At 45.8% G+C, this 27,691-nt stretch overlaps 1 protein-coding gene across 2 annotated transcripts in view; it reads right to left on the minus strand.

Moving 5' to 3' along the window:
* NEDD9 (neural precursor cell expressed, developmentally down-regulated 9) overlaps nucleotides 1-27,691 on the minus strand; it is a 177,121-nt gene that overhangs the window by 43,051 nt on the left and 106,379 nt on the right. Inside the window, exon 1 of one of the 2 annotated variants that reach the window (XM_079147907.1) lies at nucleotides 3,258-3,423. The exons of the other annotated variant lie outside the window; for it this stretch is intronic. Within the exon in view, the coding sequence (XP_079004033.1) occupies nucleotides 3,258-3,269 (12 nt within the window). The 5' untranslated portion in view covers nucleotides 3,270-3,423. Of the gene's footprint in view, nucleotides 1-3,257; nucleotides 3,424-27,691 lie in introns of those variants that run through there. 2 annotated transcript variants of the gene reach the window in all.

Genomic DNA, 27,691 nt, shown 5'->3' on the forward strand with positions numbered 1-27,691 from the left:
CCTACAGTTCTACAAAGACTTCTGTCTCTATGTAAGTCATTTAGCTCTGAAAATGGGTTTGCTAAGTAAATAAATACATCAATGATGAAGTTAATATTTTTCAAAATGTCTTCTGGTGCTTTTACATGCATTGATCTAATGTGAGATTTTAAAAGAAGTGGGAGGGAGGGAACAGGAGTGCCACTTTGGATTGAGTGCAATAAAGCACTTAGAGAAAAACAAAGAATTTAAAGCCACGATATCAAAGTGGAGAAAGAACTAAGAATTCTAAGGGATATAAGTGACCATATTGGGTATACTAAAGATCCTCTATCCTTTTTTCCTCAGGCTAGCTTGAGAAAATAAAAATATGTCAAAGTTCCCCCTCAAAAGCTTTTTATTGATATGAAAAATGGTGGAATGAGACAGACATCATTACCCTATGTACACGTATGACTACACAAATGGTATGAATCTACATGGTGCACAACCAGAGAATGGAAATGATGTACCCATTTGTGTACAATGAATCAAAATATAGTCTGTAAAAGAAAAAGAAAAGAAAAAGCTTTTTATTATACACATTTTCTCCTATCCTTGACCTATTTGGCCCCTAGTCAACCAGAACACAAGAATCTGAAGTTCAGATTGTAGCTTTCTTAATGGTACTGTAAATTCCATCTGTACTTTTTCTTCAGTAAAAAATGTTAAAGAATAGATGTGTTGTACGACGGACTAGATAAATAATTTACAATGTACTTAGGCGCATAAGGGCTCAGAAATTTGGCAAAGCCACAAAAATTGCTGGGGCTTTAGAGTCAGACAGGCAGCCAGGGCCTCCTGAGCACCTTCCAGCTCTGGGGACAAGTGGGCGGGGCCTCAGGGCTGGCCTGCAGGGAGTGGGCGGGGCCTGGAGCTCTGTATCTTAAGAACAAAACAAGTGAATGTTGGTTGTTCACTAGTTGTGATCCCTGAAGTGGCCAAACCAGATCATCTGGTTAACAACAGCAAAACACGTTTTAGGGCCTTATTTATAAATCTCTCAACGAACATTTTTAAGTCTGTATAGTTTATAGAGCAACATAGTGTTTAAGAGGTAATACCTGACTCCTGAATTTTACAATCTCATAATTATCTGGGTTTATTACCTGAGCTGCTCAAATTAATTAACTGCCAAACATGCATTTCACTTTGTTTTGTAGAGTTACTGTCTGAAAAAATAGAATAGGAATACTAGGAATGAAATCATCTTGAACTTTCTGGGAGAAGACAACACTAGTCAGGAGGATATTTTGGGGAGGCCAAAGATGGTTCCTTCTCTTAATAGTGGATAAATCATGAGTTCTGAAGCCAGATTGTCACAGTTCAAATCCAATGCCCACCAGCAGTGTGCCACTGGATAAATTACTTAGCCTCTCTGTGCCACTTCAAATTTCCACATTTAAAGTACATGTAAAAAGAATGCTTCATTGAGTTATGGGGAAAGTTAAATATGACAATCTCTCTACTAAAATGTAGTTTTATTTGTATTTGGCAGAGTGTCCAACATGGGTAAGAACCAGCAAAGACTCCAATGTTCCCCAGGAAAGCCAGTTCCAATTTACATCATCGATCACCATGATATTTTCTTTTTGTAAAGAGTAAAGGTAAACATGATGAGGTCACTGAATAAAAGTGACTTTAGACTGTCACTTTTGTCACCTTCTAGAATACAGCACTTGAAATTAATTTCAGTCATTTAACTTTCCAATAATAAATACATGAACACAACTTCTCTTTTTTCTGCAAGCCCATTTTTATTCAGCAACAGGGAGAGGAAGAGTCAAAAATCACTACAGGCTGAATAACATCTAGTCCTATCACCACTCTAAGTAAGGAAACTCTGGAAAGATGGAGTAAAGAAGTTCAAGAAAGAGAACTTGCCTGCCAGGTAGAAGGATTTGTTCTGTTTGCACCCTGAAGACAAATATTAGCAGTCCTCAAGATCATCCTCTCCCCTGATCTTCCCTACTGATGCAGATAATGGCAAGTTAATAGTATCAGGATAACTGATACCTGTGTCTTCAGACAGTTGTAACCTTTTCAAAAACTATAACACAGGCATCACAGTAATGACGTTTTGGCATTTAGATTTAGAGCTTTTGAACAAGATTTACAGCTATTGAACAAAAGATTTATCACTGAGGTTAGCCAGTGGCTGTTAGCTAGAGCAGGTATTTACAACCTTACATCAAGAAAGGATGGACCAGAAGCTAGATAATATTGAAAGAAAGCAAAATAACCCACAGCTAGCATAATCCAGAAGATGAGCTATTACAAATTGTCAATACAAACGCATAGCCACTTTAATAAAATTCATTTTAATAACAGCACTGTTTAAAAGCACTAGGACTCATATCTGCTCATCATTCAAAAGAAAAAGAGAAGAATTTATGCTCAATTCATTGCAATCTCCTGCTACTGTATTGGGTTCCCTGGAAGTTGCTTGCTTCCTTAGAAGGAATATGCTGAGCAAGTCCTAATTTTTTTTTTTTCCAAGAATGAACACACAAACCGTGATGCAAACGCACTGGAAAATAATGCCTGGAAGTATTATGACTCTGACACTCCAAGTTTCAGACACGATAAGTTGGCTGGAGTCTCTCTGCCTATACACCCCCCTCCCCCAAAAGTGTTCCCGAGAAATGACTAATACTTATTTATTCTTACATCCAATACCATCTAAGGATGTCAGAATTCTCCATCATCAGTCATATAATAGTATCTGGGCTTTTAATTTCTTCCACCAGAAGTACGTATGGCAAACTACTTCTCAGTTCAAATGTTTAAGGCAAAGGCTGAAAAACCTTGCTTTAAGAATCAGTTGAAGAGACTCAGCAGTTCTGAGACCTCTTACTACGACTCCCCAGGGCAGCGGAGGCCAGGCCGCCGGGAGCTGCTGAGACTTGAGCTAATGCGCGCTGCGATTCAGCGAGACACCCTCTAATCTGCAGTGGCTGCTGGCAAGCGGCTCTGTCTAACTTCTCACCACGTCATTTCCACCCCCTCCCGCAACTCTCAGAGCGGCAAGACTGGGATGGACTGTGCACTGCCGGCGTGAGTCTCAAAGACCCGAGTCTCTGCTTGCTTGCCAACCTGCGTGGCTGAGACCCAGCTCAGAACCCTCCCAGGCAGAGATGGGGTCCGGGCAGAATAGCTGTCATAGTGAGAATCATGCACACACATTCAGGCATAGCCTCCAACGTCCAAAGAAACGTTAAGTAAAAAGGAACTCTTACCTTATACTTCATTTCGGCAGCGTTGAATGGAGCCCTTTTCCTACTCTAGTTAGACAGCATTGAGCTTTGGAGAGTCCGCCCCTCCATTGAGCGCAGTGCTAGAGACAAGTGAGAAGGATCCCGGAGTAGAGTCGCCGCGCGCCTTCCCCAGCGTCTGAGCGCACTGTTTTGATTGAGGCAAGCAGATCACAGACTCATTTGCATACCTCCCCACCATTGGCTAGTAGGGGAGGTACCGCCTACGCCCCGCCTACCTTTAACTTGTGAAAAACTCCCGACAAAGGACTTGTAATGTGATCATTTCTTTCTACAAGATCAAGACGGGTGGAAAATAGAAAGTGGGGACCCGTCCCGAACTTCTGCATCCCTCTCCACATACAAAATAAAAAAAATTAAAACGGAAAAGAAAGAGAAAGCAGGAGAGGGGACACATTCCTTTTAAGATTAACCTAACTATTAAAGAATCCGAATGCACAAAGCGGTCTGACAGTCGCGCTTCCTGTGACCTAGCAACTAGTTCATAAACCCATTTCATTTCAAAGCCATTCACCTCGCAATCTCTACATGAAACAAACTCTGGGAACAAAAGGTTTTCTGTCTCCAGGCCCCTTTTTACTAACCACCCCTGCTGATATCGCTGTCTCTTTCTCTTTCCCCTTCCCCCTCCCTTTTCTGTGGCTGTTTGCTTTTTTTGTTCTTTTCAATGTTCAAAGTACTTTGCAACGTCAGTCTGCAAGGAGCTGGAATACAATTCTCCCTCAGTGAGAAGGAGCTCCCTAGCACAGGCACCAGGGGTTCCCTGGACAGCTTCTCTTCAGACCTCCCAGAGTTAAGTGTCAGACACATTGAGCGACCTTCGCTGTCTTTGCGGAGGATAAAGGTTAGATGTGACCCCTGGGATGGGGCGGGTGAGTGCACGCCCTATACATCATCACCGTCCACTGAGCTCTGTGTTCTTTGATGGCCAGCACCACTAGCTCCAGCTTTGAACGTTGGGGATTTTTCCTTCTGACCTCTCTCCCCAAATGACCCATTAACCCAGCAACACTTATTATCCGGGGAAACAACACAAAAGCCTCCCTGGTTGAAAAGACCTCTCTCCAGTGAAGCACAGCAAGTGATTTGCCAGGACAGGACAGAAATGGTCCCCTTCCATGAGGTGAAAGACCCTTCTTATGGGCCTCAGGATGGAGACTGTGTGAATCCAAATGATATCTCTCCCTGGATGGGATCAACCCCAAGCAGACCACAGGATTCAGATGGAAAATCAACCTTTATTTTTAATTTTCCTGACTGAGTTGGATAAGAATCAGTTTGATTTTTTTTCCCTCTCCAAATTCCCAATGTATTTAAACTCTACTTTTATGATCTAAACAAAAGGAGCAGGGAACAACTGTCCTATGAAAGAGATTTGTGCACATGGACAGTGCAGTGGTGGTCACAGTTTAATGTGGCACCTATTCACTGGACATGATACTCTGGCAGTCATAATGAGGTTGACACACCTGTTCTGGCTTCCTCTAGGGCTTGCTCTTTTCTTGTTTGACTTTAAAGCAAATATAAGCCTGAGTGATTTTGTAATTTCTTTCTGAACACAAATTAGGATGCAGTATTGCAAGGATCTTCGCTAATTTGCAGGAAGTTGTTTTTGGTGTCTGCTTGGATAAGGGAGGACTTTGAGTCAGAGACCTTTCTATCTGTAAGATGAGTCCTGGGCTTCCAGGAGATCTAGATAACATTCCTTTGGCCTCCTAAGTGGCCAAGCTGAATCCTCTTTCTGTTTTGTTTGATGAGTACCACCGAGTAAGTGAACACCAACTATCCCACCCCATTGTAATGTTTCAAAACAGTGTCCCAAAGCCCACACTAGGACTTTTAGAAATCTCATTCTCTAGCGTAGAAAACTTGATTCCTACCAAGTGACTTCCTGGTTTTCCTATTTCTCTCCTGTACAGTAAGACACTGTGGTATAGGTTGGTGTATAGTTAGTTGCATAAAGGAAAACACAAGGTTATTGGAATCAGGTAAACTCATTTTGGAATCTCAACAGATTTCTCAACTTCTTCATTTTAGTACTCTTAAGTGTAAAACAGAAAGAATAATAGTACCTCCCTCTAAGGTTATAATGAGATTTAAAGGAAATAATGTGAATAGAAATGAATAGCCAATGATACTTGAAAGACCTTCATCAATAGTTGCGTATTATTACTCTTTTATTATTTTAATATTAATATTAATTTTGTATTATTCTGTTGTCATGTGACATTGTTGTTATAGTATATTATGTAACTAGCATTCATATTTAATCATATTAATCATATGATTCCTAACATTAGGCTGTTGTTGGTATTGTAAGTGTGGCAGGCATTCATGAACAGGTGGAGGAGTCCCGCATCTGTGTGTGGTTCTTTTACAGGTAGAGTTCTAATTTTAACAAATATTACTTGGGCACCAACCATCAGGTACCTTTCTAAATGGGAAGGAGATGATGGCATCCCAGATAGGCATAATTTCTGCTCTCGTGTGGAGCTTAGAGGTGAAAGTAGAGGAAAGTAATAAGTAAATGTACAATACAATTTGCAGAGACAAATACTATGAAGAAAAATGAAGCAGGAAAAATTGCTAGAGGAAAACAGACGTGTGTGTGTGTGTGTGTGTGTGTGTGTGTGTGTGTGTGTTCTTTGGATGTAGTGAACAGGGAAACCCCTCTAAGGAGCAGATACTTAATCAGAAATGTGAATAAAATGAGGATCTCACCACTCACAGATCTGGGAAGAGAATATTCCAGATAGAAGGAGTTACCTGTGGACAGGGCGTGTTGGGGGCATGTTTTAAGGCTGGTGAGCAGCCCGGTGTGGTGAGCGTGGCCTACACATATGGGACAGATGGGGAAAGCGGGCGTGGAGAAGTAGGTGGAAAGCAGCTTGGATTTTTTCCTGAGCGTGACAGGAAGCCATCGGCGTGTTTTGAGTAGGGGATGATCTCTTTCTCTGTTTCCACCCTTTGTTTAAACACTCAAGGACAGCAGGCTATCAGCTCAAACGCTGAGCTCTGGTTTTAATGTGACTTAAGCAAAGCAGATAGTTGTTACTTCATTACTGTCATTCAGTGTGTTTCTTAAAACTCTTTGGGGAAACACAGGTCTCTCAATAAATCTGTGGTCTGAGCTGTTGGGCGTTACAGTGAAGTTTAAACCGGACTGTGTAATTGGTGTCTGCCACAGGCACCTTGGACCCCACTCCTGTGCTCTCCAGCACTGTCCTTAGCGGGTGTATCTGCCCGTCAGCCTTGCCGCCTGCTTGTCTGCCAGGGCCTCTGTGTCCCCAGACCAGCTCCTGTAGGCAGGAGCGAGGGAGGTGAACCCCGGCCATCCAAGTGACTTTCCAGCTGCCATTGTGCATTGGCAGGAATCCAGAACAAAATCAAGAGAATGCTGGAAGGAGGAGATGCTTCAGTCCACAGCTCGGAAGAAGCCTACATGGTTGTTCTCTAAGGGCAAAGTCACAGACCCAGAGCTTGCAAGCCAGGGTGGGGAGCAGCCTTGGAACTCATCTAGCCAGTCTCTCACTGGGGATGAAGCTGGGGGATCCTTGCATGCACCCACCACCAGCTTGAGTCGAGAGGACTTAGCTCGGTCTCTTGAATCTCTTTCTGAGCTATTCTAATGATCTCTTCTTAGTTTCCCCACCCCAAATGACTCCTGCCCCATCTGTGTTCCACGTCTCTACCTGCTTGATCCTGGAGCCTGAGTGGATCATGTTATCATAAACAGCACATCATGTTTCAAACCCTCTAGTGACACTTTAATGGACTGTCCTCTGAGCCCCACCTCCCTTTCTGGCCTCATCTTTCTTCCTCCCTCCTCCTGTTCTACCCTCTAGCCACATGGGGCTGGGGGTGGGGGACTCACTGATTCCAGGACAGGTTTGCACTGTCCTGAATTTGCACAGATGGGTCCCACTGCCTTGAGTGCCCCAGCTCCGGCCTTCTGCTCTGAGCAAGGCCAACACTAAGGCTTTTGTGTATCTTTGTCAACACCCCCACCCTGCCCACCTCGCCCTTTCAGAGCTAATTCCTCCCTCCCTTTACTATGCCACCATTGTGCTCAGAACACGGCTCCATTATGAGGGCTTTTACACATCAGATCATGATTTGTTGATTTGTTGATGTCTGTCTCCCCGGCTTGAATGTAGGCATGATCCAGGGGGCTGGGGTGATGTCTTCTTGGTGGCTGGGTCCCCCTACACCTTACAGATGCTTAAGTGTTTGCTGAATGAATAAGAAGATAAATGGAACTTCCAAGAACCCACTTGTTTGTTTGTTTGTGGTACTGGGGTTTGGACCCAGGGCCTAGCAAGTACTAGGCAAGCACTTCACCACTGAGCTGCTATATCCTCATCCAAAGAACATATGTTGACTCTGAGTTCTGCTTAGTGTCCAGGAAGGGAATGAGGAAAAGACATGAGTTTGTGGGAAACTGTGCAGGTAACATTTATTACCCAAAAGGACCTAGGATGCATCCTTCAGAATCAACACAGGGCCTATTGCCAGTTTCTGTATTCATGAGTTAAGAACAGATTTTACATTTTTAAATGGCTGGAAGGAGAAAAAAAAAATCCAGAAGAAGAATAATTCCTCAGAAGTGAAAATTATTCAAAATTCAAATTTCTGTGTTTATAAAGTTCATTTGTTTGCTCAGGTACTGGTGATTGAACCTAGGGGCACTGTATCACTGAACTACATCCCCAGCTCAATTTTTAATTTTATTTTGAGACAGGGTCTAAGTTGCCGAGGCCTAGAACTTGCAATACTCCTGCCTCAGCCTCCTGAGTCATTGGGATTACCGGTGTGTGCCACTACTCCCAGCTACAAATAAAGCTTATTGGGATGAAGTCACACCTATTCATTTACATGTTGTCTTCTGTACGGTAATGGCAAATTTGAGTGGTTGCCTCAGAAATGACAAAGCCCGCAAAACCAAAAAATATGATCTGACCCTCTACAGAAAAAATGTGCCAACCTTTGTTCTAGAATAACGCAAATTATATCTGGACTGAGTTCAAATTAAAGTATAGATCCTTCCACATCCACAGAGGGATGGTTTAACAGCTTGAATAGCAGAGGAAACAAGCCCGGATCCAAAAAAGCTAAGCATGCTAGGACCATGTTTTACCATGTCTAGTTTGGTATTAATTTTTAAAAAGCAATCTACATATTGCAAAATTATTTAAAAAATAATTGGAGGCAGCAACTTCTCTATTCTCTCACAAGTTTTCAGAAATCTCTCAAACAAAGAGCAGCCAGTGAGAATTTTCTCCAATTCCATATGGGCTTATTCGCCCTTGATAGAAACCCTCCCAGGTGCCAGGCCCTGGACTAGATATTTGCAAACATGATTTCATTTAATATTCACCTCATGTACCAATCCTACAGAGTAGGTCATAGAAGTTCTGTGGCACGTGCAAAGTCAGATGCACCACAGGTCCAGTATATAAACCCAAACTTTCTTTCTTTTTTTTTTTTTTATTGTAAACAAATGGGATACATGTTGTTTCTCTGTTTGTAAAGAATGATAAAATTATGGTATTTGCAGGCAAATGGATGAAATTGGAGAATATCCTGCTAAGTGAGATAAGCCAATCTCAAAAAACCAAAGGACGAATGATCTCGCTATAAACCCAGCCTTTCTCATTCCCAAGTCTCTTGGCACCTGCTGGGTTTCCTCAGGTTGCACTTCCTTCTCGGAGGCCCCCGTTTGTCAGTTCCCTAGGGTTGAGTCTCCCACAAGTGGACCTGGGCCTGGCTGAGATGCAGGCATTGCTCCCAAGCTGTGAAGCTAGCTGGTTAATTGAACGTGAACACACAGATGCTTGTCCCCCCTTTCCAGCTTGCTTCCTCACTCATCTTTCTCCTTACCTCCGCCCCGTCTCGCCCCCGGCTTACTCGTCTCCTTCATGGAATGTTTCCTAGAAAACCTCTCCATCCCCGCTCTCACCTCCTGACATCCTCCTCTGTGCTCTGGACTCTCCCATGGCCCGCGGCCACAGTTAGTGCTCCCACAATCCAGCTTCACCTGAGAAGCAGCCACGACCGCCTCGTCTTCTGCCCTGCACGTGGGATTCAGTGGGCTGAGTGTGAGGCTTTGAACTCCACTCATTTGAAAAGGGCCTTGTGGGATCCATAGTCCACAGGTGCCTTCAGCTCACCATTGAGTGCCTAGTTACTGCCTCCTGTGGTTCATTCATGAGGGTCTCCTCTACAATGAGATTGAAAGCCACTGAGGGAGGATCCTGTCCTGTCTGTGGTCTCCCCTTCTGCACCCATGAGTCTTTTGAAGCCCTATACACAGTCTTCGTGGAATTCAACAGGGAGAAAAATGAAAAACACAAATAAGTCACTTCCCAGCAGGCAAAGGAACGAGCTCCTGTCACTTCCAGGCAATAGCCTCTCCTATCTGTTGCACTGGGCAAGTTCTTGGAATAAATGAGAGTATGCTATTAGAGCAAAGCTCCAAGGACAGTCTTTAGCTTTGAGTTTTTCCTTTTTTCTTGACTGAGGGCTGGAAACTTCACTCACTTTTCCCCCACTAATATTTTGACACAAGAGACCTCACCCCCACTTCCTCTGTTGGCAACTGTGTCCTGGGAAGAAATTACATTTTGTGCAAGAGTTGGTCAGGCAATATTTTTAAACAGTGTTTCTGCAGATAGACGGTGGTGTTTACCAAACAGGCTTGTTGGCTCTTGGCCCCTGCCTTGCTTCTGATTCGATTCCTCCTTATTTCTTTGTTCTCTCTCAGGGACAAGCCACCTGGGGCCTGGTGGGTCTCTAAACATCAAAGAATGGAAATGGCTACTCTAGAGGCTCTGGATCAGTGCGTGACACAGTGGGCGCCACACTGTGAGACGTGGTGGGATCCCACTGCCCCTTAAGACTCACAAGCGTAAGCAGTGCGGCACTGTACAGTCCTTTAAAAACTCCACCCAACCTCAATTCTGGCAGCTGCGTCCTTCATGTTGGATTCCTTGAGGTTGCTTTTTAGTTACCCGAGGGTGGAGTGCTGAAATGGAGTGTCCTGGGTCCCTCTCAGTCCTGATAAACCAGGAAAGAACCAGAAGGTCCCACGACGTCACATCCAGGCGTCCACAAACCCAGGTAGCCCCCTGGAAGGGGGCAAATGACGGGCGATACCTTGACTTGCCTTTTGAAAACCTGTGTGACTGTCAAGTTTTGTTTAGTGTTATTTTAGCTTTGGAATACTCAACGACTACCCCCCAGAACTGTTCACTCAAGTCCAGTGAAAGATGACAAGCCATGTGAAGCTCCTTTTAGCATTCAGTATTTCTTTCTTTGAAAAAGATTTGGAGGAATTCACTTTGGGGTGAAATTATGAGGAAAATTAGCAACACATAATAAAGATTTAGGTTTGTTCATTTCCTTACGTGTGCAAAGGTTTGCATATCTGCCTGGGCGAAGGCCCAGGGTTACGTGGAACAGAGGAGTTTTAATAGTAAAATCGTGCCTGCTGTCTTCTCTTGCTGGGAGGAGCTCTGTATTGCATGCTTTAGTTTGTCCAAATAAACAACTTGTTACATGAAGCTGTCAAGGAAACTGCTTCTGCTGGTAGAAGCTTTAGACTGTGGAGTTTTACAAAGGGTCAAGGTGATCTGCCAAGACCAAATACCCAGGAATCCCACGACTGTGTGGAGACTGATCTCTGCCCAACACAATAATAAATAGGTGCAGAAAACTCACCGGATGAGAAGGGACCAAGGCCCCCGCATCTGCTTCTTGCTAACCCTTCATATAGATTTAGCTTTGCAAATTCTTCTTTTATACATTCTTACATTGAAAAGTCTCCCTGACATCCCCTTGTACTCGGATTGCCACTCTGCAGATGAAATGACGTGATAGGCAAGACCCAATGCCATCATTCGACATGGCATGGCATGCGCAGCCATGAGGAGACTTCCCAGCTCCCTCCCTCCCTCCCTCTCTAGCCTATTGCCCCCGTCCGGCTAAGCAGAACAGGCTATGAACTGAGGGTCCCGATTCCCGGATGGGGCTGGAGGTTCTGCTTCTGGTTTACTTCCGTGATTTGCCATCGCTGATGCCTGAAAGTCATGTTCCACATCTGGCATCCAGCGTGACTCCCTGGGCAGAGATGAGATAGAATAGGGACGTGGTCACCAAACGGCCACTTTCCTAGAGGCACAGGGTGGATCATTTCTTTAGGGCTTGGGCATACATTTTTCCCTCTTGTGCCCTAAGAGAGCCCAACCAATCCAGTCCTCAAAGAAAGCCTCTTCCCTCCTGGGCTGCAAACATCATGCAGGCCTGGTTAAAGCCTTGGGCCTCTCTGACCAGCCCAGGCTGCCGCCAGCTGGCGCTGAGGAGTGAGAAGAAGGAATCCAAGCCATGGGGGGCCTGCTGGAGGAGGGCAAGAGGAGAGGAATGTGGTGGGGGGCCCAGCACACCCTGCACGGTTCCTGTCAAACTTTTGAAGAGTTTGGTTCATTTTAGAAAGCAAACGGAGGGCTCCAGCTATCAGCAATCTTTTATTTGGTCTGCTGAAAGAATGCCTTTCCAGCCTGGGCTTGGGACTGGGTGGTGGGGGGAGGACACCAGTGTCCAGCCTCGGCCTGCCGGGTGGAGTGTGGTCGCCACATTCCTTTCTGCCCACTGATGCTGAGAAACGAAGGGCGTTTTCTCCTCCTCGTACGAAATGCCAAAGGGGCCTGGCTAATGAGGACGCCCAAGACGCACGTTCCTGCTCACTCCACCGCTGAGGTTTTCAGATGTTAAGTATACGTTCCCTTAATTTGCTCAAGTCTTGACACCCTGTGATTTCAGACTTGAAGATGTAGACGAGGGCGTGTTGCAAGGTTTTCTGAAGTTCAGTGCCTGTGGTTCTTGTGACTCATGTGCTAGGCTTGCTTCTGGTCTTAGCAAGGGCAGAGTGTAGCAGCAAGAAGCTGGGCCACGTCCCTGCTGACCCTGGAACACGGAGAACACAGCTTTTCAGGTTTGCTGTCACCATGTCACTCTCCCAAGTTGTCCCTTCGCATTCATGGGAGATAGGTTCTAGGACCTCACATGGATGCTCGAGACCCTGATGTGAAATCGTATCTGTGCCGAAGCTAGGCAGATCCTCCCGTGAACTTTAAATCATCTCTAGATTCCTCTCCTCCTGCACAATGTAAATGGGGTGTGCACAGTTGTTACACTGAACTGTTGATGGAGTCATGAGAACAAAGTCTGCATGTGTCTAGCACAGAGGCAATTTTCCCCCTCCAAGTGTGTCTAATGGACAATGGATTGGATCCAAGCACGAGAGTACCCACGGATCCAGAGCCCTGCCAGCACATTCCAATGCCACCACCTGGATGGGTCTGGTCACTGGAAAAATAGTCCCTCCTCCTGATTCTGGCACCTCTGTTTCTCTTCTTCTCTCGCAAGTCTCTAATCATCCCTTTCTCCTCTCCCTCTAAGCTTTCACACCCTGAGCGAGTAAGTTCAAGTCTTTCTGGTCCTAACTACAGATTTCTCTCTCCTTTTTTAAATCCCTGGGAGCCAGATGAAAGGAGATATTCGGAATGCTTTAGACCATGGAAGAGATTTAGAGGATATCCCACGTATTGCAGAACGCTCCCGTGGAATCTGGGTCTGCCTCCCGCAGCAGGTTCATTCATGACCCGGCAGTCAAATGTACGGAGTCTTACCAAGTGGGACAAATGACAAAAGCATGTCACCTCGGGCCAGTTGACCAGGTCTTGCTGCCAAGTGAGGCATGTCAATTCTCTGGATTTTCACATTGTGTAACTGTGGACGGGTGAACCCTGGTGGTGGATACAGTCCCGGGGGCTTCAGGGTCTCTCCTTTGTCATCTCTCCTTCCCTGGCGCTGACCAAGCCCTCTCTCTTTCTCACTGGCTGAGGTCAGAGGGGGAATGGCCCCAAGACTGGGCCTCCTCTCCATCCCTTACCTCTGCCTCCCTCCCACAACCAGCCAAGCCAGTGGCCACAGTGCTAGGGTTTAAGCTGCCGGAAAAACGAAATGAGAAAGACTTACAAATCCCACGCTTTGGGGACAATGATGACGCTGAATGAATGTGAAACGAGTCCCTGACCCTCACTTCACTGTGGGTCTGTCCAGCGTGTGGCCCGGTGTGGGTGCGCATGTCACATTTTAAGAAGCTCCGTGCCAGGGGGACCCCAGCCTCCAATGCCAAAGCTGGGGCTCCTCTCCTTCTGCCAACTCCTGTGCTTGCCCCTCACTCCCCATGGCCCTCCTTCAGCGGGTGCCTCCCGCCTCCTTCTCGGCCCGTGTTTTCCAGTCTTCTTTTCAGGCAGGCTTTCCCTTGGTTTCCCTCCTCAGCATTGAGCCTCTGTATTTTCTCCTTTCTCTATCACATCCTCTCCAGCGGCTTCTACACTGACGACAATCACATCTCAAGACTTGGGTTCCAGGTTTCAAACTGCTTCAGATCCGTCTTCACCCAGAGGTTCCAAGGTCTTCTCATTCACGGGTCATGATGGTTAATTCCATGTGTCAATTTGGCTAGGCTCTGGTGCCAGGGTACGTAGTCTAGGCCTGGCTATGAAGAGATTTTTTTAGATGAGATTAACATTTACATCAGTAGCCTGAGTAAAGCAAATGGCTTTTTGTAATGCTGGTGGGCCTCATCCAATCAGTCGAAGACCTTAAGAGAAAAGAGACGGAGGTTCTTGAGGAAGAAGGAATCCTGCTTGGGACTGATCATAGCCTGTGCCTACTCGGCAGAATTTGAATCTGTGAGCCAAGTCCTGGAAACAAATCTCTCTTTCTCCACACACACATGCATACCCGTGTGCGTGTGTGTGCACACACATACACACGCTGCTAAGATTTGGATACGTGTCCCCCAAAGGCCCACGTGTTAAAGGCTTGGCTCCCAGCCCATGGAGCTCTTGGGAGATGACGCGATCTTTAGGATGAGGGGCCTCGTGGGAGGAAGTTAGGTCATCGAAGGGGATTGTGAGATACTGATCTCTTCTCTCTCTTTTGTGTACCGACCATGAGGTGAGCAGCTTCCTCTATCATGTGTTCCTTTCACGATGTGTGACCTCACCATGGTCCCTGAAGCAATGGAGGCTCTAGACTGAAACCTCCCAAAGTGTGAGCCGAGATCAACCTTTCTTGTATCAAGTTAATTATCTTAGGTACTTTCTTATAGTAATGGAAAGCTTACTAACACACACACACGTGTGCACGCACACACACACACACACACACACACACACACACACACACCCTGCTGATTCTGTTCCTCTGGAGAACTCTAACACACATGTAAAGGCTCCTTGAACAGCATCTGCTTCAAACTATTGTTTCTAGTTTTGGCACTACCATTGTCCTGGGTACCTAGATTTAAAGTCTGATCTTTCTCCCTCCCTACTTCCCACATCCAATCAGTTGCCAAGCTAGGTCAATTCCATACCCCTGATATTTATGGCACCAATCCCTTGAATTCCATTCATCCACTGAGTCCCAGTGGCCACTCAGACTTGGTTGGCCATAAAACGCACCCCCCTGTCCACAGTGATTGATCGAAGAACTTGGCATGTGACTCAGAGACAGTCAGTCTGAGACCTTTTTTTGAGATTGTTATATGAAGCCTGGGAAAGGGAGACAGCCTTGTTCCTCTTTGGATCTTAGACTAGAAACACATTCAGCCAAGAACATCTTTTCCTCTTCATAGAAAGCATCTATAGCAAGAAAGAATGAGTCCACATATGAAAAGAAGCAGAGACATTTAGGGTAGAGGGATGGAGAGATCCTGGTTCTGGTACTGTGCCTCTGGATCCAGTCATGCCTGCAGTCCACCCTAAGGCAATAAACATACTTCTCTGCCTCACCTCATTTAAGTCAGGTGTCTTTCACTTAGAACTACAGTTTTCAGCTAACCTGCTACCAGGAAGTATTCTCCTGGAAGGAGAAGAGTGCACCTTGTTCATTTTCCCTCCTTGTGGATCCTTAGAGAAGATCTTTTAGATTACAGGTACTCAGTCGATGTGTAGTATTGAGCATCCAGCGTGACTTAAGTTTCAAGCCACACCGTGAAATTGTATGTGAGAGGAGAGGAAGGGAGGACGGCACTGAGCATTGTTTGGGCTACTGAGAAACAGGATGGAGACTTATGTTTTAGGAAGACTCCAAGGTGATGGTAGTTTGGAGCTTGGTGACTTCACAGAGAAGCAGATCTCACCTTAAATTTCAAAGTCATCGATTTAGATACATGACTTTCACATTGGAAGGAAAAGCAGGTTGTGTGTTTCTATGCTGTGTGGGGTGGTGGTGTTTTGTCTACCTGTGGGTCATCACGATACTGTGTTACATTTCCTTCCCAATTAGCTTGGGCTTCGTCGACACTGAGATTTCGTCCCCACTGTCCACCAATACTGACTGATTTCCCAGCGTAATGCCAGGCACTGGGGAGTTGCAAAGATGAGTGATCCCCAGACTCTGCCCTTCTGTCTTAAATACCTGTTACAGTAGCAGCCAAAGCAGCTTCATGAAGATAAACTGTGCAGGGGGTGGAGGGGGAGTTACACCGTCCAGTTATGTAAGTTTCTATTTTAAAATCATCTGGTTCTAATTTACTAAATTTAATGCTTTAGAGACAATGCCAAAGTGCTACATTTGATTTATGGAAATACTTTCGCACATTTTTCCATGGTGCTCTTGTACAATATATTTACCGCCTTTTTGTTATGGTTAGAAAGATTATGGACCTAAAAAAAATCCTGCTGTATAAGCTTGCTGATATTTTATTATAAAATGCCATAAGATGGAATAAGAAGTCTAGTAAACAATAATATTCACTTAGGCGCATTCCACAGAGTTTAGCTTCTTTTTTTTAATTTTTTTTTTTTTTTTTTTTTTTTGTTTAACAAAGAGATCCATCTGGAAAATAGATGTTTAAATGTTCACTATGCCAAACCATTTCTTTTCAGGGCAGACTGTGCTTTTTTTTTTTTTTTTTTTTTTTTTTGATGGCGGGGAGCAGGAGCAGATATTTAAATAGGGGTCATACTCTGCTTCACTGCTCACCAAAAGACACTGCTGGTACCAAAGGCTTAGAGGGTGGTGTAGACCCAGATTTCCATCACAGCAAAGAGGGAGCTTACAAAATATGCCAGTAAGACGGAATGACATAAGGACCGTTGGTGTTGGAAGCCCAGAGGGTGGGCACAGGCCCCTGGGTGAGTTAGTGGCACCACCCGCCTCAGAAAGAGGGGCCCAGCTGCTTTCCTGTCTCCCAACCCTGAGGTGCTCACCCCACAGGGATCCTGGTCCCACTGAGAGGCCAGAGCAGATCCACCCCGGGCCCAGGATGCACCACCTCACTGCTGAGCTCCGCCGGCGGGCCTGGCATGGCAGTTTGTCCCCCTCCCTATGGCATTTTACAGGGTCGAGAGCCTGGGTCGGCATTTGTGAGGGCCCCCGGATGTGCTGTGGCTTAGCCAGCAAAGCCTCCCTGAATCGTCAGGCTGGCGTTGAAGCCCGAGTCTGCACTCATCCTGTTCCTGCTTGGCGGGCTTTGCTGGGCTTGTGGGTCGTGAAGTTTCTCACTTCACACCCACGCAAAGCAAGATGGCTGCCCTCGGCCTCACAGCCTTCTGTTTCTTGAAAATTAAAAAAAAAAAATCTCATTTCTCCAACATGAAAGGCTGCAAAGGTCTGGCCAGTCAGAATGCTGGCTTTCCAGCAAGTTCTGTTTGCCCAAGTGCGAAGGCCCAGGACGCAGGAGGAGTTCAGATGCTCCAGAATGAATGACATGTGAACCCAGCATGGCCTGTGGGCCTCTGCTACTGTGCAGGGTGGCCCTTCCCTGCCCAGCCAAGATGGATTCTCCCAACTCCGCCGTCCCAGAGACCAGTGCTGGGCTTGGGAGATGGTTGGTCCCCAGCAAGACTCATGCTGAGCTTTGGTTCCCAGTGTGGTGGGACAGGTTGGGGCTGGTGGGACCTGCAAGAGGCACTTAGGGCCCTGAAGTGTCACCCTCATGAATGGATTGATGTTTCCCCTGCAGGGAATGTGTTAGCTAATGCTCTTTCTTCCCCTGCTCCCACTTTCCTTTCTGCTGTTTTCCAGGCTAGGATGCAGCTGAGGCCTTCACCAGAAGCCAGGCAGGTGCATCCGCCCAACCCTGGTATTCCAGAACCAAGAGCCAAAGAAAACCTCTTTTCCTTGTAACCACTCAGTCTCAGGCATCCTGTTTTAATAACAGAAAGCCAACTAAGACAACCAGTCCTCCTGTCTCCTCTTGGAGATACTGCATAAGAAATGAAAAACTTAAAACAATGACAAGAAAGTAAAGGGAACACCATGATCTCTCCCTCCTTCTGGATTCTTCTTTGGAATGTCTGTTTCTTACCACCTCTTCTGGTTCATCCATTCCTCCCTGGAGCCTTGGCTCAAGTTTTACCTCCTTTAAATTTACCCCAGCCTCTGCTGATGCATCCTCTTCCGTCACGGTGGGATGTCCTAGCCAATTCCACCTACTGTAACTCTGGGGCATGGCCATTAAGTACCACTGTTAACACCAACAATACCCTGTACGCAGGCAAGTGCCTCATCTTCGTGTAACAGTTGACTTTAGAAGTAAGCAATCCCCTACTTGATCCAGGCAATAGCAATTTGATTTTACTGGGATGTAATTCACACACACAAAATTCACCATGTGGAAGTGTGCTACTTAGTGATTTTTAGTATGTTCACAGAGTTGTACTAACATCATCACTATCTAATGCTAGAACATTTGCCTCATCCCCAAAAGACGCCCCATGCCCGTGAGGGTCCCCCCTCATCCCTGTCCACTAAGCCCCTGGCAAATCACTAATTTTCAACAGCATCAATTTATAATATTTTAATCTTCAACCTAATTTTAAAGCGTAACATCAACACGAGACTGGTTATTAACATTTTTGAATTTATCTAGAAGTATTACTTCAGTGGCATGAACACAGGTATCCTTCAACACCTGTGATGGAACCTGAGGTGATAGCAGCCCTGACGTGATAATAAAGAACAGAAAAGGGAAACAAAATTTGGGGGGCAATGATTGAGACAATGATTGAGAGGATTTTTAGAAAGAGAGGAGAAAAAAATTCCAACAGAGACAGTGAGATTATTCTAGCGTGTTCTATGGAGAGGTCATGGCCAGCTATATACAGTAAGCGATCTGATCTCTATAATTAATCATCAGGGAGGGGTTAGCAACCCCAGCTAAAAACAAGGAGCCTCATGCCCAGAGAGGTGACTGTCTTGCCCAGGATCACAGAGCCAGAATTTCACCAAACCTTATCTGACTTTAAATTCCATGGTCAAACAGGAAAGGGGCTTGACTCACGTTCCTGGTCTCTATGGTTCTCTATTCTTCTTTTGGAGGGAGAGGATGGTTAAACTCTTTATTAAAAATTAGAGACTCCATTGGGGACTGAAATGGAATCAATTAAATTTCCATGCATGTATTATTATGCCAAAATGAACCCAACCATTTTGTACAACTATAATGCACCAATGAAAACAATAAGAGATTCTCAGATTGAGTCTCATATACATAATTGCGTACTCATCTAATTATATGTTATTTGTGAGATCTACATGTAACACAAAAGATCTACTAAAATTAAATATAAAAGTATGCGTAAAATATTTCAGGACAATCTAAACAAAAGTGAAATCAGGATTTATATTATTCATATCCAAGGAATGCAAGTAATAATTATATAATTTTGTATCTAAAACATCCAAATGTGTAAGGAAAAATTATCAGAAAGGGAAAAGATGGACAAAACTACAGTCTAGTGTTCGCTGTAGAAACTGAAGGTGCCTTTGGCCTGCCTGGTGCCTAAGTTCAGTCCTGTCTGGGAGCAGGATGGCCGGGCTCTGGTTGGCAGTAAGCCTCCCTGCATGCCGGCTCTGCTCCGATGTCCCCGGGCTCAGGTAACTTATTCAGTGGGAGCCTGAGGCCCCGCCTGGTCCTGGGTGACCTTGCTGCAGTACCTGGCTGCCCACGGTGTGCTGGTCTCTGAGGACTTGGTCAGATTTCTTCTCCTCTCTTGGCTTTACCTACTTCTCCTCCCCTGACCTTTACCTAGGGATGCTCTGCCTTTCCCTCAGTTCTTCCAGGTCAAGCCATCCCCTGGGGATACTTCCACAGCCAGCCACCCACATGCCAGGGACACCCTGGTCCTCATCCCCATGACAATTAATTGGTGAGTCAATGTGCCTGGGCCATGTTGGCCTGGTATTTGGTGGAGCGTTATTCTGGATATTTCGGTGACAGTGTGCTTTAGGATGAGATTTTTCATTTAGTCTGTGAACTTTGAGTCAAGCAGATGGCTCTCCATGGTGTGGGCGGGCCTCGTCCACAGAGCAGAAGGTTTGGATTGGACTGCGAGTGACAGAAAAGCGCTACAAGAAGGGGCTTAAAGAAGATACAAGTTTGTTTTCTTCTCATTTATTAGAAGTCCGAGGCTGCCAGATTCTGCTGGAATAAGGTAAGGCAGGTTTCTCCAGTGGGGACATCTCTGTATGTCCTTTCCCGTCTTTCTGGTTATACAAGTAGCTCGCCCCCATTGTAAGGCAGACACTCTGAACCATCTTTGGTCTGGAGGGCTGCCTCATTCTAGAACCTTTGTCTTGCTCAAGTTCACATTGGCAAATTGAACTGACCCTGGTTTTTATACTCTGCATGAACACATGTACAAATGGACAGATGTGGAAAGGCAGAGTCAATATCCACCCTGAAAGTAGAAATTACGGACCGAGGAGGAGCCCGGGCCACCCTCCCTCCCAGCTGGCCCTGGTCCCTGGAGGTCACATTCGGTTGTAAGGTTTTGTGAGATGTTGGCCCTGGATGAGAGGAAGGGCCTCAAAACAAACACAGCAGCCGAAGCCTAAATCTAATTCAACACACCATGAAAATGAAGCGGTTGTTCGCTGACTTTGCTGGAGTCCCCACATGTCACCCTCTGTTAGTGTCGCTCTCAGGGTGGCTTCCGAGATATCTTCTTTTCCCAGTATCATAAATGCTAAGGAAAACATCCTGAGTGTCCTTAAGACTCACAGGAACAGAGAGGCTGCCAGATGTCCACAATCAGACTCTGAATCTACCTAAGAGGGCTTCTGTGGACAGAGAGTTCACATCCTGGTAGGCTGTTCTCTGGTGACATTAGCCCAAAGGGAATGACTCCTCCCCAGTTCCCAGGACAGATCTGTTAGCTGGGTCCAGTCATCATTTTTGAGCAACTGTTCCAGAATGGTTCATTCACACTGTTCCAGTGAATGTTCTAGAACCATTCTCAGATCGCCTGGGGATTCTGGAAGTAAGAAGGTACATCTGCCCACATCCCAACTTTTGTTCCAGTAAACCTTACCCTTCTAGGATGTTTTGAAATTCTCATTTGCCAATCAATTTAACAAGAGCCCAGGTAGCACTTAGTTAACAGCATTAAAAATGGTCCTTTTTATTGGAGTAGGGTGTAAAACCACACACCTGTGAATTCCTTACTGCTGTCAGGAATGCACTTTGGACTAGTGTGTGTGCCATCATTTAATCTCTCCAGGTTCTGTGCTGGAGATTTCCCAGGTGTGAACACGTCTGTTGAGTTTTCCTGCTGTAAGGGGACTCACAGAGAGGACAGGGCATGTGATAAGTGGGTGTTTAATTTGGATTTTTTAAAAATATAATTTAAAATGGAACCAGTAAATTCAATCCTAAAAAAATAAAGTTGCATAAAAACTGGTTGGCTATTATTATATTCTCTTGATCCTAATTCTCTCAACATGGAAAAATTAGCTCAAAGGTAACTAATACAGTCAGCCCCAGGCTGACACTTCAGAAAAGATAATGAATGGTTTTAGGGACCAGTGAAGGTGTTTTTGTTTAAATCACCTTCCTGTGTCTCTTGCTCTCCACTCATTGGCTCCTTCTGTTGGGGGACATTCCAGAAGGCTTAGCTTTAAACAATTTTGGATATTGAAATCCAAGGTAGTTAAATAAGGAGCTCAAATCCATATTGCAGAGGAAAATATCAACTTTCCTTATGCAAATGTTATATCCGGATGCATCTTTATGTCTCATGGTTCACTCTTGCCCCCTAAGGTAGGCAAGATGGGAATCATGGTTCAAATATGAGGTGTCCCCTGAACTTTCCTGTGTTGATGCAAAATGTTCAGAGGTGAAATGATCAGTGGATTAATCCATTTGATGGATTAATGCTTTGGAAGGACTATCACACTGGGTGGTAACTGTTGTGGGCGGGGCATGGCTAGAGGGCACTGGGGACATGCGCTGGGGGTGATATCTTGTCCCCATCCCCACCCTACTCCCTGCTTCCTGGCTACCATGAGCTGAGCAGCTTCCCTCCACCATGCCCTTCCGCCATGATGTTCTGCCACATTTGGACCCAGAGCAATGGAGTCAGCCGACCATAGACTGAACCCCTGAAGCACTTTTCCTCCTCTAAGTTGTTCTTGTCAAGTATTTTGGTCACAGTAACAAAAAGCTGACTAACACATCTAGTTCGGTGGTTGAAAAATTTTGGCCCACTCATCTGCTCCAGAAGGGTTGCGCCTGCCAAGACAACAGAGCCAGTTCAGACCCCACTCCAGGTGTCCCTGCTGGGGGATCCTGTTCCCTTCTTTTCACTAGGCCCTTTTCCAATGACCCACAGAGCTGCCTCAGGCAGGTTAGGAACAGTGCTAATGGGGATGCAAGCAAAGAACAGGAGAGACAACCTGAGGGTATGGCCCCTTCCCTGGTGTGGCTCAGTGCCTGATGCCACACTGATCCACACCTCGGTATGAGTGTTTGAGGGGCAAAATTCTCCCCTCAACCCTGCTTGCTCTTCACATCAAAATGCGAGGCAGATCAGTGTGCCCCTGCCGCACCCCAGGATCTGCCCGGGTGCTATTTGCCACCTGTCCAGAGCAGATTGTATTTTGTTGTCTGTGCGGACTGCAGCTCTTGTCTTCCATCCTGGGTCCCGCCGTGCTCTCTTGGCTAACTCCTGGTTTCAGATCTGCCCCAGGACTCATGCCAGGGGAGGCCTGAGATGACTGGGATTCTCATTTTCTACCAGCCTGAGCATGTCACAGACTTTCCAGGCCACTGGCAACCGGGAAAACACACCAACACAAAACCCAAAAAGGACTCTCAGAGGCTCTGCTGGGGTGTCCGTCAAGCAAAGGAGCAGCAGTTTCCTATGGAAATATCCGAGCCAGCTCCCACGTCCCTACGTCATTACTCATTTATTTGCTGTGAGTATTTTAGTGTCTCTCCAAGTCCATGTCCATTTAATTCTCTGGTGCCTGAGTGGGCTCTACTTTTCCTTTAAGGGGAGCAAAATAAATGACACCACCCACAGGTGTCTTCTCCACACTCTGATACACAGTCACGGATGCACATTAAAAGATGATTCCTTGCAAATTGGCATTAAAGATCCTGGACATGATGGTTGACCAGTTGACCTTTTCCCATGCCTCCTGGAAATACCCCTTTCCTGGTCAAAAGAATCCCTACAGAGATCAGAGAGGAGGTGGTAGGAAGCAGACATGCTAGTTTCACGTCACACTGTTTGATCACCGCTCAAGCTTTCTGCACAAGCAGAGCATCATTATCTTAATATGCAAATTTGTAAATGACAGAGCAAATGAATTCCTACAGTTCCATTTTCTCAGGAAATGAAAAATGTCTGTCTTTTAAATTAAGATTTATTTTGTGAGTAAATTGGTTTGGTAACCCAAGGTCTAACCATTCTGAGAAACAAAACCTACTGTGACTATTCTGAAAACAAATAAATAAAAGAATAAATAAAAGAGAGAGAAGTGATACATATATATGTATGTATATATATATATACATTTTTTTCCCCCTTTAATTTCCACTAAGAAACCTTTCCTTTGGGGAAACTGGGCTCATGTCGTGTGGATGTTTTTAGTGCTTTACTGATGGTCGCCTAGGAACAAAACATTATCATTTGTGGAGGCAAGAGGGACACGAGAGTGTTTGAGTTTGTTTTCATGAATTCAGAATCTTGCAAACAGTTGAGTCATGAGGAAGCAGGTCTCCTCCTTTCCAGGACCTCTGGACAAGGATCAGGTTATGTGCTAAAGAAAAGGCAAGGATTTAGTCCTCATAGGCTCTCATCTCGTCGCCACGTGGATGGATAGGTGCGATCACTCAGCTTTCAGAAACCTGTCCATCCGATTGAGTTTTCGACCTTGTTGTTGGCAAAACAGGACAACCTTGCAGGATTGCAAGGCAGGGAAAGATACCCTGACTCAGGCAAGGCCTCCCACCTGTAGGACCCTGGCCCCTCCTCCGAGGCCGCAGGGTGTGAGGGTACAGTAAGGTGACTCCAGGGAGTGCGTCTCACTTTCCACTTCAATGCCACCTTGCTTGAAAAGTCTCCAGGCAAATTACTGGGGCATACATACTTTTCTTTCTCCATACCTGAACTTTCCTGTTCATAGATTTAAAATGTTCAAAATGGCTTTCTGCTTTTCTATTTTATAGCTTGTTTTTGCTGTTTGGATGTAAGATTTTCAGCGTGGGAAACTATGGTATTATTATGGAATTCAAGTCTTCTGTGGGAGCGTTGAAAAAGCCATTACCAAGTCCATTCTTTCTTCCTGGACAGAACATGCAACAATACACGTGTGCTTTAAAAGCACGTGTGCGGGCAACAATGTTCCAAAGATTCTAGAACGAGATAAAAAACGTCCAGCACCTGCCCTTTAAGACAGCAAAGATCCAGGCAGCGATATTATGGGCATATAGGCAGACAAGTAAATGGCGAGGAAGCGTTGCCATATATCGATAAGCTTTTACGGGTATTTGTATTCTTGATGTCATTTGGAACTACCAGTAAATGTGGCATGTTCAGCATATGTTAAAGGCAAGTGGTTAAGGTTGTCAGATAATATGCAAGTGGCCACTTAGGATTGAATTTCAGATAAATCATGAATGATTTTTTATTTTATGGCACTGGGGATTGAACCCAGGGGTGCTTCCACTGAGCCATCTCCCCAGTCCTTTCTATTTTTTTTTTTTTTTTTTTTTTGAGACAGGGTCTTGCTGAGTTGCCTAGGGCTGGTCTTGAACTTGCAATCCTCCTGCTTTAGCCTTTCAAGATGCTGGGATTACAGGCGTGCACCACCACACCCAGCCATGAATGATTTTTTCAGTTTCAGTATAACCTATGAAATATTTGGGACCTATTTATACAAAGGATTACTTGTTGTTTATCTGAAATTTGGATTTAACTGGGAATCTTGTATTTTTATTTGCTAAATCTGACCACCTTACGTGTGGAGAAACAGCTACCGCCATGACAGATTTCTGGAACAAGAGGAGAAATCCCCGTGGACCCCAAAGATGGTGGGTAACCTACTGCTAAATAGGAAGCTTTTTGCCAAATTTCTGGCAAGAAAGAGAACACCTTTCCCGCCTGCATTCTGCATCTTCTCTTTGAAGCCCGCGTTGGTGGCATGTCACTGTTGGAATTGCCACTGGAGGACATTCTGATCACCTGAACTTTCACTAGTGGCATTTCAGTTTAACAAGTATTTACTAAGCATGTGCTGCTTTGCAAAACAGTGTGCTGGGTCAAGTAGTTTACAATCCAAAAGGGCAGACTTGACATGACCGTAGCTGATGCTAAGTTGAGGCCACATGTGAAAAGATTCATGTAAAATGCTGCAGGGTCACAGAGAGGGACCCCTACCTTCTGGGAGGAGTGGCAGGTGAGAGAAGAGTTTGTGGAGGTCCAGGTGTGGTGGCATGTGCCTGTAACCCCAGTGAGTTGGGAGACTGGGGCAGGAGGATCACAGGTCGGAGGCTAGCCTCAGCATCTTAGCCAGGCCCTAAGCAACTTACCATGATCCTGTCTCATAATAAAAATTAAAAAAGGCTGGCATGTGGCTCACAGTAGAGTGCCCTTGGTACCACACACACCCACACACACACACACACACACACACACACGCGCACATACACACACACGCACGCACACACAGAAGAAAGAGTTCATGGAGGAAAGGGAATGACAGCCGCGAGCCAGGGAAGGAAGATTCTCGTGGACAGAGATACAAGTGCAGAGCTTCCATGCTAAGAGGGTGGAACTACCCAAGAGACAGAAACAGGAACGTGTGGTCAGAGAGAGTCACGATTCATCCCCTGCAGGGGATGATTCATTTGTGTGCTTATTGGGTAGATATCGCTTAAACTTCCATGCACAAATTAATGTAAAATTGCAGTTGTGGAAAGAGAATGAAAGAGGACCATGTGTGAGAGAGAACTAAGGGGCCACAAAGGGTGGTAATGAGGAATGATCTAATGAGGAAGATGAACGATCCTCCGTGAGGGAAGCAGTGACTGAGTCCGGCTCTCAAGGGGGAGGAGTATTAACCAGGTAACAAGGGGTGATGCGGGCCTGGGAGGAAGAGAATATGAGGCAGATGAAACAGCATATGCAAAGGCCCTGTGGCAGAAGGGAGCAGGAGCATCCAGCAAACTGAAGGAAAGCCAGCATGCCTGAAGCACAGCGAGGGTGGGTAACCTACTGCTAAATACAAAGCAGTGAGGTATGCATTCAAGTCCTTTTGAGATTGGTTAAGAAACTTGTATCTCAATCTTCAGAGCACCATAAGGAGCCAGCCATTTCATGCATTTAGGCAGAAGAGTAAGGTAATTAGCTTTGAGTGGGAAAGAATCACTCTGGCTGCAGTGGTTGATGATAGAAAGGGAACCAAACGGCCGCGAGGAGACCTTTAGGAGGCCACTGCAGAAATTGGGGCAGAAGTTGAGGGGAACCTGTGTTCTCCACTCTCCTCTAATATTTTCTGCCACATTTGCAGAGGTCCCTGGGAGGGAGACCTCCGCTCAGCATGCCCAGAGAGCGCCTGGGGCTCGATCCGGCAAAGCAAGAAGAACGCCGTGGGCCATGTGTGTTTGTGTGGGGGTGTAGGGCATATGGTATTGGAACTGACCGCCACGTTCAGCAGGGTCCTGAGGGGCTACATCACGCCTCGGAGGGGAACGTGGGCCAGCTCACAAGCTGACTGGCCCTTCAGAACGTCCTCTCCCACGCCGAGCGCCTGAGGAACAGCCCCCTCTGCTCAGGCTGGGATCTGCCCGAGGGCCTCCCCTTGGTTCCTCTGCTCCAGCTGTACCTACAGCAGGTGGGCAGAACAGCACCGTAACCCTTGGCAGACTTGGAAGCTCGGCTTCCAAGGGCTCCTCCACCCCTGTTGGCTCTTCACCATGTGGTGACTAAGAAGCGTGGGTGGAATTCTTCCTGAGCACTCTTGATACCAACTTCTTACATTAGGTACTTATTGCAAACTCTGGGTTTGGCAGAGCCTTTGCTGTGGACTGTTAGCATCAACAAATAGGAGTCTGTTTAGGTGACATTTTCTATCCTCTGTGCGAACTCAGAGAAGTCCCGTGCACAGGGCGTCTTTGCTGACTGGTTCCCTCTCCTGCACCTTCTAACTGTATGGCCTAGCCTCCCTCCGAGTAGCGCTGGTCAACCTCTAGGTCTGTTGGAAATGTGCTCATGCATGCCAGGAAATATGGCAAAGTTTATAAGCAAAATGGGTCACGTTGGCTCCAAAAAAAAATGCAGAGTCTGGCCACTGGACTCTCGGTTGCTGACTGATATACTTTTGGGGGGCTCTGAGCCTGCTGACTCTTTTTCTTTCTTTCTTTTTTTTTTTTTTTGGTACTTGGGATTGAACACAGAGTCACTTAACCACTGAGCCACATGCCCAGTCCTTTTTATGTTTTATTTTGAGACAAGATGTTTCTAAGTTGCTCAGGGCCTCACTAAGTTGCTGAGGCTAGCTTCAAATTCACGATCCTCTTGCCTCAGCCTCCTAGATCTCTGGGATTACAGGTGTGCGCCACAGTGCCCGGCCCCCTGAATCTTATTAGATATCAACAGACCCTTCAAATGGTTTAGCCCACGATTTCTCAACTTTGGCACTACTGATATTCTGAGCCAGATAACTCTTTGTTGTATGTTGGTGGAGAGTAGGATGTATTCTGTGCATTTTAGGAAGTTTTGCGACACCTCTGGTCTCTACACATTAGGTGCCAGTGACAACTCATCTCAGTCAGGTTTGACAACCGAACATGTATTTAGACATTGGCAAATATGCCTGGGGACAAAACTGCCCCCCACTGGGAAACTGGGTGTAGCCTAACTTCCTCTTCTTTTTTCTTAGATACTTTTGTTGTTGTTGATGGACCTTTATTTTATTTATTTACATGCGTTGCTGAGAATCGAACCCAGTGCCTCACACATGCTAGGCAAGCGCTCTACCACTGAGCCACCACCCCAGTCCCCGACCTTCCTCTTGATCTGATGGGAAAACCA

This window comes from Sciurus vulgaris, assembly GCF_902686455.1.
Source record: "Sciurus vulgaris genome assembly, chromosome: 7".
NCBI classification, from domain to species: Eukaryota; Metazoa; Chordata; class Mammalia; order Rodentia; family Sciuridae; genus Sciurus; species Sciurus vulgaris.